Source organism: Pholis gunnellus, assembly GCF_910591455.1.
Source record: "Pholis gunnellus genome assembly, chromosome: 5".
Classification (NCBI taxonomy): domain Eukaryota; kingdom Metazoa; phylum Chordata; class Actinopteri; order Perciformes; family Pholidae; genus Pholis; species Pholis gunnellus.
In genome coordinates this window covers 23,761,769-23,777,919 of record NC_136531.1, presented here as the reverse complement: position 1 = coordinate 23,777,919, position 16,151 = coordinate 23,761,769, and the positions used below count along the sequence as shown (strand labels likewise).

General features: G+C 46.3%; 1 protein-coding gene across 1 annotated transcript in view; it reads right to left on the bottom strand.

Annotated features, from left to right (window-relative positions):
• Nucleotides 1-16,151, bottom strand: part of LOC306696217 (adhesion G protein-coupled receptor L3-like) — a 112,360-nt gene that overhangs the window by 58,742 nt on the left and 37,467 nt on the right. The window contains 1 exon segment of the mRNA XM_079159772.1: nt 4,206-4,319. Within this exon segment, the coding sequence (XP_079015898.1) occupies nt 4,206-4,319 (114 nt within the window).

Below are 16,151 nucleotides of genomic sequence, written 5' to 3'. Positions count from 1 at the left end.
CATTCTTCTTGATGCGTCAACATTTTTCGATACATGATTTTTTCTCACTGCGACGATACGCTTTTTTTTAAAACACAGCATATTTGTAATGAATTTACTTCTATTATCTTGTATTAATTCAATATAAGTAACAAATAGAAGAGATGGGTTACACTTACAGGCATTGCAAAGAGAACCGAGCCTGCCGACCTGTAGCAGCATCCATGTAGTAAAAACACATTCAGCATATTCTGAGTCATTTAACATGAAAAGCTGCCCTTATTCACTAATAAATACAAAAATAACGCTCTCTGCAACATACAACACCAAAACTATACATGTGCGCAGTTACGGTGACACATGATTCTGTGGCAACGGATGCCACGCATAGCGTATAACTACCATCCTCCCCACTTCCCTCAGTGATTCCGTGACTTTAGCTTTGGTTTGGTTGTATCACTGTTATTACATTACAGTCATTTAGCTGACGCTTTTATCCAAAGCGACTTACAATTCAGATGCTATCATACCGTAGGCACAGCTACGGGAGCAATTTTGGGGTCAAGTGTCTCGCTCAAGGACACATCGACATGCAAGCGCCGGAGCCGGGGTTTGAACCGCCAACCCTCTGATTGAAAGACTCTGTGTCCGTAAAAACGTTGAGATGAATGTTGTATCTCGGTTCCAAAGTGTGCAACATAGCGCAAAAGCTCTGATTCTCAATGACTGAGTATAGGGGCGCATATTGTTGGCAAAAAGAAGTTGCAGTCTACTTTTGTGATTTGCTTCGTCCTTTCAGAGTTTGGCGGAAGAAGAAGAAGCGAAGTGCTTCCATACGTTAGCTTTAAAGCCAAGGGGTGCCCGTCGGATCCTATCCATATTCGGCTGCTCAAGCTCAGGCACCCTCACCAAAACTCAAGTGTATTACGTGTATTACGTCTGTTGCGTTCACTGGCAGCGGTAAGGAACGGACAGCCCGGTGTCACAGAATTGTTACAGGCGATCATAACGTTGAGAATTGAGTTTGAGTTTTCTGCATCGAGTCATAATCGTTCAAGAGAGAATCGTGACGCTTCTAAGACAGGTTACCAAAATCTAGTTTGTACAATGGTGTTTGAGCGCAATTGTAGGTAAAAAAAAAAATGGATTACTACGGAGCCGGGTGAGGGGGGGGGGTGATATTTGGAGAACAAAACTCTCAATTTGCGAGATTATGAAGTCACAATTTCGGGAGAAATAAACTTGGATATTCTCTGAGGTTAAAGCTGCAAATCAACGAGAAAAGAAAACACACATTTGCGAGGTTATAAAGTCATTAATTTACGACAAAACAACCTACACATTTGCAAAATTAGAAATTCATAAATTTATAAGAAAAAAATCTCTGAGGTTAAAGTGGCAAATTTACTAAATAAACTAACAAATATGCAAGATTAGATTAAAGTCGTTGATTTACGAGAAAAACACTTTCTCTGAGACTAAAGTGGGAAATAGGAGAAAGAGATTATAATAAAAAAACACTGTTGTACCTACAATGGGCCTAACAACGACATCATATTTTTCTTTACAACGCTGAGCAACATTTCACATGGCTAAACACACCCACAGGAGCAGGTAGTGTAGCGTCACAGTGCTACCTGATCCAGCCCCAACACTTAGTCAGTACACGGAAACTGCTAATGTACTGTCAAAGGCTCTCTCTCTCTCTCTCTCTCTCTCTCTCTCTCCCTCCGTCCCTCTCTCTCCAATGCTCCATCTCTCTCCATCTCTCTCTTTTCCTCCCATGTCCCTGCCTCTGTTAGCTGAGCTCTCTAATGACTGTGGTTTCAGACGCTGTCTATTGTTGCTGGGGGGGGGACGTTACCCTGACGGCCCCGTTGTTTATCAGATCAGCATGCGACTCATCTTCCTTTTGCGCCGAGTTGTTCCTGAGCTCTCGCTCCTTCCAGCGATTCACCTACGAAACACGCAGCCCTTGTATTTTTTTTCTCTCAAACGGAACAGAAAACACACACCTACACACACCCTCGATGCTCGCGCTGTGTGTGGCGCGCGAGTGCGTGCGCGCGCGCACTCGGAGGGGGCATTAAGCAGGTATCAGGTTGTGTTTCCATCTGCTCCAGAGAGGGCTCTGATAGTCCTATTATTTAATCTGCTGGTCATTCTAGACGCCAGGCAAGGGCCGTTTAGCCGGACATAATTGAATGCTTCAGTGTGGGAGATCACCTTGGCCGTCTGCATGCGCCGTGGTGCCAGGGCTGTACGGCCAGACAAAACAAAATCAAGTTTCTGGGATTTCTGCAGCTCAGAAAGTAAAGAAAAATAATACATCTGTTCAATCCATTAATTTGTTATTGTAGGAAGAAAATAAACTTTCCCCAGTGCACGTAAAACTAATTCTGCTTAAAGAGAAGCTAATTTACTTTGCTTTGTTTTAAAAGACGCTAACTTGAAACAAGACAGTTGACTCGTAACAAGATTTAGCTTCAAATTTCTTCGAAACAACCGAGGCTCAATCCACTTTGGCAGAAAAGTAAGATTTATAGACGGCACTAAATTGACTTTGGATGAATCCTAACTATTTTATCTCAATTCTGCATGTCCTCCTGTCTTTTACGACTTCCACTGCAGAGACGCCAATAAGACGTGCAGCGCTTCACGTGTACAAAAATAGACACATGTCTTTGTTCCACAGCACCCACTCAGACTCTTGTGCTACGTTTCTGCGAGCTTGTACAGTGTAATGTGGAGTAGTATGAAGTATTCAGTGCAACATTATATATACTAAAACTAATTATCATCTATTTTCATCTGAAGGTTAAACTTGGAATCTGCCACTCAAGGTGCAGTAGGTCTATGTTTTTACTGCATTCAGTGCCTGGAACTTTTTTACTTTTTGAGTAATACGTCCTCTATAATTATTTTATAATTTTGGCAGAAAGCACAACATGTGGCAAAAAAATCAAATATAACTACTGTGTGAACAAAGTGAAACACTTGAGATTTAGCTTTTTTTGTAAAAACAGACACAGAAGCAGCTTTTTTCGCTTTGCCTTTGGACAAACCCGCCAAGCAGGAAATGCAGTGTTAAAGAAACATCAAGGGCAAATAGACGTCTTTAATTCACTCAGTCTCCACCCTGAATCCTAATGCATTTATTATGCAATGAGCTGTAACCTAGATTTTGGGGAAAACTCTGCTGGTTTAAAAAAAAAAACAACAACAACTTGAAAGTTTCCCAGTTGTTGTTATATTTAGCGACTATGTCCCATGAACGTTTCACTCCAGTGAATACGACCTCCCAGTCTGTTATCGTGCGGTCAAAGGTCAAATCACCATCTGCCGTCGTCGGAGACCATCCGTCTCTCCCGTCCTTCCTCCCTTGGAGTTTCCCAGTGAAACGGTGTCATCATAGTTTCATAGTTTCCCATATAAAGGGACTGTGACTTTTGATGAATCGGTTTAAAACAACTGCAGGCTTTTCAGAATTTGACTTTAGAGAACAGCAAATATGTACTGAGATCTTAAAAATGAGATTATTTCAAAGACATCTGCGTTGACAACCAGGATGAATGTTGTCACTGCAACATGGACTGTATTCAAGAAGGGGACACCAAGTCACGGTGACGTCATTCCTCGGTGTGTACTACGGTCCCCATTTTCATTCATTTCCCTCGGCATCTTTGTTTTTGACCTTTGCCATCTTGGTGAAAATATATATAAAAAATATATAAAATATATATATATATTTTTTGCAACCAGAAGTAACACGAGATCCTAGAGCCAGTTCAACCGAATGTGCAAATTACATTTTTACAAATAACTTTCATGAATTGAAAACACACTGTGAAGGGGTTAAAGTTCTAAGACGAAAACACGGACAGCTCCGTGGTAGCGACCTGTCAATCACAAGGTAGCCCCGCCCTAAAGCATACTCTGCTTTATGGCCTATTTGACTCTAAATGGACCATCATTTGAGGAACGAACAGTGGTCTCCGTTTGCTAGACCCATTCACCTCCCCTTCAGCCCGCCAGCTGTGTGATTTAGCGGCCCTTTGTACGTCCTCGTTCAAGATTACATGGGTAACTTACGCAAGACATTTGTGGGACAAATTGCGGCGCTGGATGCTGGATGAGCCCAGCCTGACTCAAACATGTGACTAGTGCTAGTGCCATTACAGAGATAAGAGGTCAAAATACTTTTTGAAAAAATAAAAAAAAGGTACTTACTGTATGGGACACACTCATATTGGACCTCCAGGTACTTGTATGTGCCAGGGCAGGGGTCGGGGAAGACATCGGGCCCGGCCACCACCGCACACTGCGTACGGTTGTTGCATCTGCAACGGGAAGAGACGCACATGTGTTAGCTGAACACATTCAGATGCACGTTACAGTAAATGCTCCGACACAGATGCTGGCAGATGAGACTTTTTGAAGGCCAAAGCACTCGATAAAACAGAACACAGACATGTTATATACACCGAGATGTTTTTTATCTCCTCATACGGTTCACTCCACTCACCCTGACGTTCGAGAGTCACCCGTGTTTAAGGGCCCTTTAGGTTGACAAAAGAGCACACAATGCGTCCTTACTGGTGCCTGGAGTGGACATTACATTAATGGAATCCTTGAGTTCGCTCGAGCACAAGGTGGTCCACAAAGGCGACTGAAGAGCCGGCTGTGCGAGGACACCTCTGTTGTGTGTGTGTGTGTGTGTGTGTGTGTGTGTGTGTGTGTGTGTGTGTGTGTGTGTGTGTGTGTGTGTGTGTGTGTGTGCGCACAGCAGTGAGAACAATAACCTATGGCTTTAACAGTATTTTGCTCCAGACTCCAGATAATTAATTTTAATTATCAAGGGGGGGGCCCTCTCCTCTGACACACAAAAAGTAAGTATTCCTCACTCTTACTAATGCGGGTTGGCAGCACACCTTGTACATTCACTACACGCCTGTGGGGGATCGTGTTGTCACGCATGTACAGTAGACGTGCGGCTATAAAAAATGCACACGTGACATTTATGTGATAGTAATTAAACATGCTGCAGGCGCGGTCCTCACAGGGAAAGATGATTTGTCGGCGGACGGCTGGAGTCCATAAATTATCGCGACAGATGCACGTAATGACATGAAAAATGCTACCGCGCGCCGAAGTGCCACTTTGTCTCAGTGACCCGTCCTGGCTTTAAATAATTCATTGAAACAACGCGAGTGAAGAACTGCGTCACGTGCGGGACCAAAAGGCCCTATTTCAAGAAGGCCGACGAGTATTTTCTTTCAATTAGTACAACTCTCCCGTCTGTCCCACTTTCCCGGCGCACCTGTCAAACAGACGACATTTACATTTTAAAAAAAAATTCTCCCATTGAGATATATATATATTTTTTAATGAGTGAACCGAAACCCCTCAAGTCTCTTTTCTTACAGCGTCGTTCCATTTTGCATAATGGAATATGCATGAGAGCTAACTTAATTTTCAGTTCAATATTCACTTAAAAACACAGAGAGCCAATGTAAACCACACACACATGCGTATTGGTGTGTATCGGGGGCGTCTGTGGTCAAAGTGAGAGGGGTTATGGAAGTTTAAAAGGTTTAAAACTCCAATGTGTCGCACTGCCTGTCATATTCTAATAACAACACCCGCCAGTCTCCTATTCTTTCCTCCTCCCTCCCCTTCTTTTTTCTCGCCTCTGTGCTTTTTAATTTCTTGCCCCGGTGCCTTCATCATCGGTCACCTGTCATCAGTGCAAGTTGTGGAATGGGGGGGGGGGGGGGTTGAAGGGACAGACAAACTGACATGCAACTTTGCTCGCAACACATGACCGTCGGACGCGACTGGCTGGCCCACGATGGTGAATCAGAGCGCAAAAAAAACTCCTATTTAATGACCTCACATGTAGCGCAAACCCCCGCCCCCCTCCTGTAGTTATGATGTCATCACGCCCCGACAAGCGATTAGAGCGACATGTTTCTCTCAAAACATCCCCCCCCCCAATAAAAACACTTGAATATTGTTTATATATATATATATATATATAATATAATAGGATTGAATATTTCCACACACTAAACTTTTAGGACAAAAGTTTAGGTTGTCCTAAACTTTAATAAAAAAATAAAAATAAAGTCTCATCCCTAAAGAAGAAGGGAGGAAAAAATTTAAAAAAGCCAACGGACACAAAAGGATGCTAGCGGACCGGGCAGCGAGGTCGTTGCACGAAGCCGACAGAACGCATAAATATGTGAAATGCAACACGTTTAAGAGAAGCAGGGACCAGGCGGTGTCGGGCAGAGAAACAGATGTGTTGTTGAGGAAACTTTCGTTTTTTTGCACAAGCTGTGGGTAATTGTGTGTGTTTGCGTTTGTTTCTACTGTATGCTCCAGCCAAAAAACAAAAAGTCTCTGTTCTCTGGGACTTTCACGGCTAAGTCATGCAGCACCGAAGTTTATTGACTGCTATTTAAAATAGAGGGTATAGTGCAAAGATTCGACATAATCTCCCTCCACTATCGCTCCCTCTTCCTCCGTCTATTTCTGTCCGCGCCACCTTTTTCTCTCTTCCGTCACCCCGCACTCTTCTAAGCCAAGATAATAAACCAATTTCTCCCTCGGCCTTTGTCTTCATCCGAACCCGCCGAGGAATTATTCCTCTCCGTTCCTCCATCTTTGTCTCTCATTCCGACTGTGTGTTTATCTGCCTTAAACCCACTTAGCTGCAGTTCTTTTTCTCGAAGTCACACCCAGATATATGCGGCGGGCCTCTTATTGCTTGCTTCCCTCTCCCTCCGTGTCCATCCTCTCTCTCTCCCCCACCCCCCACACTTTTAATATCGTTCCTGCCTCCCCTCGGGGCGTCATCTCCAGCCTCCCTCTGTTCCTCCGTCGATCCCTCCATCCTCAGCAAAGCCTGTGCTGACGTCACTGCTCCGTCTGAGCCAGCAGTCTGAGTCAGATCCCAAAAAGACTCCCTTATGTCCCCGGTACCTCCGTCTCTTTCTCACTCTCATTCCAGCCCAACAACACAGAAAGACATCGCAAAAGAAAATCTCCCAAATTCACCTCCTCTCTGCGCTCTGACCCACGTCCAACGTAGACACATGAACCACTTATTCCCCCCCCCCCCTCCCCGCATTCTTTTAAACCCAAATAGCTCTTTATTTTTTCCCTGTGTGGTTTTTCTTGGTGTTGGCAGAAATGCTTCTTTTTTTAATTTTTTTTAATTAGCATGACCACAGCAAAACAAGGCAGTGGCCTGGATACCGCCTACGCCTGCTGGCTTTCTTCCCCGCGACGTGCAACACGCGCACCCGACACACAAACAAAACCCACTCGCTAACAAAAGCCGATGCCGTGGCAGGCGGGGAGAGGGAACGCAGCGACGCTGCAGCGGGTGCCGCCGCTGTCATCGTCTCTGATGTTTTTTTCCCCCCACTTTGTTTGGCAGACCTCCCTTCACTCCGTCTCGGTCTCCATCTCCCCGTATAAACACGACCGACCGACTGATGGTTTGATGAGGCTGACGGAGTGTGTGTGTGCGCGCATGTGTGCTAGCACACGCATGTGTCTGCTGGCAGATGTACGACGGAATAAATACTTGCCTGTTTGTGTGTGTGTGTGTGTGTGTGTGTGTGCTTGTGCTCGAGTGCAGATGTGTTGGAGAACTATATAATTACAGAGCGAGTGAGAGCTGGGAGCTAATCCTCGTGAGTTAAAAGAGGTGTCTGAGAGTGAGTGAAGCACAAAGCCTTGGCGCGGCCCTCCGGAACCCACATCCGAATGCAGTCGGGCCGCTCCGCGACGCCGTCTGAGTCATCCGCAGCACTGTGAGCATGCTTACCACACACAAAAGCTGGCAAATTCTAAAAGCGTCCCAACATTCCACACATGTACAAACATTGTAGAACACCCATGCTGCGTCCGATATCGCATACTATGCAATACATATACTCATTATGTGTGATGTCGTTCAACATTGTATTATCAAGCATTAATATGCATCTTTGTTGGACGCACTGAACTGTAATTGCCGGGTGTCAACCTCCCCTTCTGCCGAGTGAAGCTGGTATGGAGGTGTCTGAAAACTTGCATTCTCACTAATGACCAGCAGGGGGCGACTCCTCTGGTTTCAAAGAGAAGTCAGATTGTATGGAAGTCTATGAGAAAATGACTCTACTTCTCTCTTTATTTATTACCTCCAATACAGCATGATGTTCATTTAGTAAATGATGGTCCATTTAGAGTCAAACAGACCATAAAGCAGGGTATGCTTTAGGGCGGGGCTACCTTGTGATTGACAGGTCTCTACCACGGAGCTGTCCGTGTTTTCGTTGTGATTAAGAAGTCTCTCGCCGTTAGAGTCGGAACGTGCCGTTCGGACTAATACTAACACTGTGGGGTAACTTGCAGAAGACGGACCGGAAAAACATCTTTTTTTTTCCTGCTGTTGACATTGATTAACACATGAACCCAGAATAAGTTCAGCAGAAATTGTTTGAAACATAAATATAACGGATTTGATGTCATATACAAAGTGTTATTCACATATGTATAAGTATCGTTACAAATATTTCCCATGGACAAATGTGAGGGTCCTGGGACAGAGGATGTCGTATGTGTACAGATTGTAAAGCCCTACATTAATTTTAAATTGAATTAAATAAAAGAAGATAAGTTTTATTCAATTCTATTAAAATCCCCAAACTGGGAAAAGTCAACCAGTTGGTAAAAACATAAATTCAAATTCTGTAAATAACAAAAGGAAGAGGGGAGAGATGATTTCACTGGGCTCCAAGTATCCTGAGGGAGTTCAGGAAAACCCATTTGACAGCAGAAAGAGCAGAGTTACTGTATCTAGCTACAGGATAAAAAGCTGTTAGGCTGGGCGTACACATTCTCCCTCTCTCTCTCTCGCACACACACACACACACACACACACACACACACCACATATGAGATTCCTCTGCTACTGCCCTCATTTCTGCTTTATTAGCTCCCTGATGTGGTTATACACACACACACACACACGTACAGTAGTGCTATCCGGAGATGGACAAATGGAGTGCTGGAAACGATGGAAGGATGCAGACGAACAGGGATGTAGTAAGTAATTGAGGAGTGATGCAGGGGTTTGTGATGGATGGCGGTAAAAGAAAAGGGAGGAAGAGACGGGTATGTGTTGTGTGTGTGTGTGTGTGTGAGTCCATATATATACGTCTACCCCGGGGTATAGCGTAGCGCACGCCACCAACACACCACGCTTGTGAAGAATATGACAGATCCGTCTCTCTTGTTCTCTTTCTCCCACACACACGCACACACACACACACACACACACACACACACACACGCACTCCTCTGCGTTTCTGTCAGCTCTCTTGCAGCCTGTCAAATGAGCCACAGGTAAAATAATGTTCTTTTTCCCCACTGGAAAAAAAGAATAAATGAAATGAAATGTGTTACATTATTAATATGTTTGGCTGGAGGATGTCATTCTCTCCCGGCTTTCTCCCATTCTGACTGAGCACGACAAGTGTCATTGTTAACATACAATGCACATTATACTGTGTGTACCATGAATACTGTATGTATTCCATGTGTTTGTGTGCCCCCCCCCCCCCCCCCCCCCCCCCTTCTGAACCTGCCATCTTCATGCCAGGTGGGAATGAACCGAGTATGAATACTTACTGCATGCTTTTTATATTAACTTTGAGTCCATGCTTGAGCCGCCCTTGCAAAGTGCGCACTGCTGCATGCGGTACGCCTTCAGTTATTATCATACCGCTTCGTCACACTTGATCTTTGACCCTCTTGCTCATATATCTGCAGCGCTGAGGATTGTGGGTCGGAACAGCCAGAAAAGCATGGCTGGCTCGCATGCTGCAGAATGCGACCTGGTGCAGTAAGAACATCCTGGTACTTTTGTCATACTTCACTCACTCTTTTTCTGGCATATACTAAGTAGTATGGTAGTACGCACACTTGATATGTGAAGCATGTTATTTCAGCCTTTTTAAAACCTCTTTTGCCTGTGATTGTGAATCACATTTACATTCTATCTGCAGGAAATTCTCTTTAAGGTCACTGAACTGCTTTACCAGAGGAAAAAAGGGGTTCGGTCACAATATTTAATGTGTTTTAACACACAAACACATTACGGCCTCTCTCTTGCAAGCACGGCTCACGGCAGAGTACAGCTTTCTGAGCTCTGCAAACCCCCCTCCCCTCCCCTCCCCTCCCCTCCCCTCCCCTCCCCTCCCCTGCTCCTCTCCTCTTCCACCGGTAACCATAGCAACCTCCACGTCGTCCGATTCCAGGACACACTCGGGGAGTCTTCCTCCCGATTCCACCCAGCAACATTCCCCCTCCGTGCGCTTCTCCCCCTGCCTTTCCATCCGTGTGTCCCGTCTTTCTACACGGTTTAACCAAAGACCACCTGCCTTGCACAAAATAACCCCCTGAAAGCTAAAAGACGAGCAGCGTGTCCGACAGCCAAGCTGTCGCTCTCGGTTCGGGCGAAAAAGCAGAGAGGCGCTCGACACGCCGGCGCCGCCCCAGACGACAGAGCCGCGCCGCACCAAGACACTGTCTCACAGGATTTAGTCAGACTCACCTCATGATGCACACGTGAAAAAAGTGTATATGCACATGTGTGTGTGTGTGTGTATGTGTGTGTGGGCAGGAGGGCCATTACATGTGTCCTGGTTTAGTTCTGCGCGTCAATGTCAAAGTATCAAGTCAGTCGCTGTCTACTTGTCTGAGGCGCTGATTCACATGCTAGTCTCTGGATGTGTCAGGCATTATGTGTGCGTGCGTGTGTGTTTGTATGTGAGCGAGAGAGAGCGCGCGCGGCGTCTAGACCTTCCCTGAAACCGTTCTCAGGCAGCCGCGCGGCTTAGGTGCTCGGCGAAGCATGGTGACTAAGGTTAGCAGAGCTGCGGTGACGGCAGGAAACGGGTCAGACGGCGGGGACTTTGACATGTGGAAGTGCAGAGGCTCGGGCAGAGAGCCACAGCTGTCAGTCAGGGTGGGGGAAACAAACGGCGCGCGAGTGGGCGGATGGAGAATGCAGCTATATACGTGTCAGGGGCAGTGATATTTTGTGATGACGAGCTTAAAAAAAAACGTCAAAAAAGGAATGTGTGCGAGGAAATGTTTCCGTGCGTGCCTTTCAGGACCGACTTTGTGCCAGAATCTCTCCATCTTTAAGTGTGTCTGCACTTCTAAGTTCTCTAGATATATGCATCTATCTGTGTGTGTGTGTATGTGTACATTTGCATGCGTGTGTGTGGGCCCTAATTACCGCACTGAGCAAGGGTGACAGTTGGGCCCCCAGGGTGCCGCAGGGCATCTCCTGTAACCGTGGTGACCTGTAACCGTGGTGACTGTGGTGACTGTGTGCCACGCACACACACACACACACACACACACACACACACATTAAATAGGACATTTCCAGATATGACCTCATTCAGCGGGGAAGCAGGGTAGTTAATGGAGAGAGGGGAGACGAAGAGTGAGCAGGCTGAGACAGAAAAAAAAAGGTCGGGAGAGATAATAACGAGACATAATTGTAAATATCCTGGTGAGTCCACCTCTGCAAGACATCACACGCACACACACGCACGCAAAACACACAGTAGCCGCAGCCTCGGCACAAACCTCCAATTTAGCAGATACTATTGTTTTTGTTCTTGGAGTCACTGGGCTGGAATAATGATCAAAAGTGTAAGATTCATGTAAGGTTTAGAGCGCTCATTTCTCCATCTGTGTTTACAGAGGTAGATTAGAATCCAACGTGGAGGACGGATGAAGTGCAGGTATGTGCTGGGGGAAAAAAAAAATAATAATAAAAAAAGCGGCAGACTGTTTGACATAGTTCAATGGTTGCAGTGCACGGCCAGCACTATATCGCAGTCTATGATTCAAGAGGGTTTCTATAATTCAGAGAGTCAAAGGAAAAGGACTTCTGAGGTTTTCTTTACAGTCTCCCGCGTGAAATGGTTCAAAGGTGCGGGTGTGCGCTCGCTCACCAGCCTGGATGCACGCATCTGCGCGCACATACATTACACACACACACGCACACACACACACGCACACACGTTCACGAGCTAGCACACTAGCCCGGTTGCTTTGAAGGCTGAGACTCGGTTCCAAAGAGACAGGCTGCCAGAAGAAGTTGACCGTGCACGGGAGCTGATGAGCAACTCTCTCAATTTCTCTTTGAGTCCGCTCGTGAAGGCATGCGTGCGTACTCATTGGCGCGTGTGCACACATAGCTGTGTGTTTGCAGCGATTGTGCACCTATGGTTGCCCCGAGGGGAGGGGAGGGGGGGGGGGGGCGGCTGCTGCAGGCTGGGGGGATCTAATCCTGCAACCAGCTGTGCATTTGGTCAGGTCGATGCTTAGTTATAGAGAACATGCAGGCAACATGCTGCAGCCCGCTGCACTGCAGCCGCAGCCTCACCTTTCCCCCTGGGCTGGGGGGAAAAAAAGGAAGAAAAGTGAATGTGTGTGTGTGTGTGTGTGTGTGTGTGTGTGTGTGTGTGGGGGGGGGGGGGGGGGGGGGGGGGGGCTGGGGCAGGAAAGGGGCTCGTGAAAACGAAAAACAGATGGTGAGGGAGAAAGGGAAAGTGACAGAGAGGATGAGAAGCAATTTGAGGAATGAGAGGAGGGGGGGGGGGGGGGGAAGGAGTGCCAAAAAATGGAGATATGAAGAGAGTGACGGATAGGAGAATAATAAATGAAATAAGTTATTTAACACTTCCAAAAGCAGAGGGAGAGATGGGGGAGGCAACTCCCTACCCTTGTCTTTCTTGTCAATGTGGTTTCTCTTTGCGTTGAGGGACTTCTTCAAGGGGGGAAGGATGGAGCAGGAGAGAGAAAGAAAGGGACATGTGCAAATAAGGGGACAAGGTGGAAGAGACGGTAAAGAGGTGTTGGGGGGGGTGGGGGGGGGGGGGGTGTTGTGTGTACTGTCACATTGTTCACAGTGTCTGCTCCTTCCCGCCTCAAGTACCCGAATGGATGCGCGAGATGGAGAGAAAAGGCCAGCGAAGCGCTCAAGTATCAGTAAAGAGACAAGGAGCGCATTGTGAAGCATCTCCGCAGAAGCCATCAAGTCACTTTTATGTCAACTTGGGAGGCATGGCAATATTTTGTCTCCTAGCCCCTTCCCTGTGTACAATGGAACAGGCCAAACCTTGTGATTCTTCAGTTCGCTAACTTTTCCCCCCCCAGTGACACTTCAACCCAGCCACACCCTCGGCTGGAGCCAACTCGGCCGCTTTGAAAAAACAATGAAATTGATCCATTCACTTTTTGGGAAACACCTAGAGTGCAGCGGAGATTGGGTTGAGCTTAATAAAACAATAAAGATTGGAAACATATGTACATTTTCTTAATTTAAGGTGCAGGATCCGAGATTGGGAGCATTTGAATTGCCTCTGAACGGCTCTCAACCACAGACTGTATATGAGATGTGGACGTCGTCATCGTGACGTCACCCATTGATTTGTGGACGACATGTTGGGTTTTTTTTGTAACCGATGAACGGAAGTTACTGTATTTGGAATGCGGAGTAGTGACGTAGTGGCAGCGAACTGTCAATCACAGTAAGCCCGCCCTCAAGCCTACCGTGCTTTATGTTTATTTGACTCTAAATGGACCATCATTTACTAAAGGAACATCATGCTGTATAGAAGAAACTAGCTTTAGATCATAAACTCATGTTTACAATGTTTACTGAGGTAATAAATCAAGAGAGAAGTAGAGTCATTTTCTCATAGACTTCTATACAATCTGACTTCTTTTTGAAACAGGAGGAGTCGCCCCCTGCTGGTCAATAGAGAGAACCTTCACTCGGCAGAGCAGGAGGTTGTCGCCGGCGTCTCACAGCTAACGGTGCTAACGTTGCAAAATGTGGCGATTTTGCGGACAGAGCTAACGGTGTTAACCTGAGCGGTGACCGAAGACTTGGTGCTACTCTTCCTCCGCACTGCAGTCGGTCGAGGTGGCGCTATCGGCTGTAACCGCCGTGTGAGAGCAGTGCAGAGCGGTGGCCGCGAGCTAGCCAGCGGGGCACGCTAACATGCCTGCAAAGAACGCCTGGACGGCCCGGCTAATGTCAACAAAGCAAGGAGGAGATTGGATAACAACAAACACAAAAAGACAGCTGCTTTCAATAATAAGGGTAAAACAGAAAACGACATTGAAGTGAGCTGCAACCTTAAGACAAAGAATGCTCAGTAGCCATTTTGAAATAGAGGCATCTCAGTTCAAAACACGATAAAAACAGAGTGAGTCATTGAACAGTGGCCGGCATATCGCTAAAACAGATTAAGTGGAACTTTCATGGGCGCTGCTTCGTTTCCCCTTCAACCCAGTGTATCCCAATGGGGAGATAATCTGGGAAATGCAGCGCTATCGGGTCCTCTCTAGGTTGCCTGAGAAGCCTTGTGAGACCCTCTGGAGATATGAGGCTTTGATATCAAGACCAATTATGTGGTGTGGGGCGTGCACACACACACACACACACGCACACGCACACACACATACTCCCCTGGCCTTGGAGAGTGGTGGAGAGGAAAACAAAGGGAGAATGTGATACTGAGGAAACACTGGGCAGGCGGAACATGCTCTGATTTTATCAGCCCGTTGAGCTAGGGATCGAAAAAAAACAGAGACGATACAGACATAGAGGGAATGAGAGAGTGGAAGGCAGTCGGGCCGAAGCACACTGACGAAGAGGGGGTATGAGAAAGAGCTAAAAAAAAATGTAGCTAAAAATTGAAATGCACGCACGGACACACAAGCCCCCAACACGGCCTCCAGTGCACATTAACAAGCATGAGCACACACTCAAGGATTCCACATCCACGTAACGCCGGTGCTTTAAAACGCATGAGCATTGCAGCATTATACACACATTACACACACACACACTCAAACGGGCTCAGTCGTAGCGTCTTGCAACAAACACACGCTCCGGAAAATATATGTGATAAACAGTTGTAACCAGTCTGAGTCACCTCCACGGAGGATCCCTCAAGATTAAGTCTGGCCTCTGGCTCTGCTAATTGGAGCTTAAAGTCTGGTGTAGCCCCTGGGCAGTGTATGCTGCGTGTGGCACATGCTGTGAGTATCTGTGTGTGTGTGTGCGCACATGTGTATAAATTATGGATGACTAGGGCCGCAGGAGAGGGGTGGCCACACAAGCTGCAGCTGCCAGAGCGAGCGGAGAGGAGGCCGAGCCAGGCCAGAGCAATCGCAATCAGAGCGCTGCCACACGACAGAGACAGGTGGTTCGATGGAGAGAGAGAGAGAGAGAGGAAGACGACAGCAGCAATATTGGGACAGGAAAAGAGCACTCAAAGCTGGGTGACGCGTGAAAAATAGAGATACTAATGGTGACGTTAGTATATTATTTATATCCGGACGTTCTCATTACACAGAGCATTGCTTTCCCCTCGTTGCTATTTTTGTTTTGCTATTATTTTTCAGCTATAGCGCTCGTGATCATACCTGCACCGCGTAGGTTGTAGGTCTTTTTTTTTGTAGCTGTCAATAATTTGAATTGCTGTTTCGTCATGACTAGTTTGAAACTCGTCATGACGCGTTTCACCCAAAATGTGAATATTATGCGGCCGAAAACATTTTTTTTTTTTTTTAGCTTTCGCATCCATGAAAAAAATACTTCAACCAATCACATTGTGCGGATTGAACATATATTGGAAACATACACTATAGTGTACAATTACACCGTTCAACAGCAACACAGACCTGATCCCACGTAGTCAGTATATCCACATTAGTGATGACTATTTTATCAAAAATCTTACTGTTTAATATTTTGTAAAAGCATACAATAGTCAACTCTACAAGTTTGTCTCAATATTGATATTGAGGTATGTGGTGATATTAATTTTTTACATCAAAACTATGTATTGTAACCACTGTTCAATGCTATACTGCTGACTCGGTGGAGCCCTCTTTCTGTCTTGGGCTGCTGAGCTCCTAATGGCGCTGTCAGGAGAGGAGGCTATCACACGGGCCAGCTGTAGAGGAAGTGTTACTTGAGCAACTCCCATTGTGTGATAAGGTTTCTACAGCTGTATGGTCGCTGTACCGCATGAACAGGAACAGAGAGGGTGCGTGACTCACAGGTTACGCCG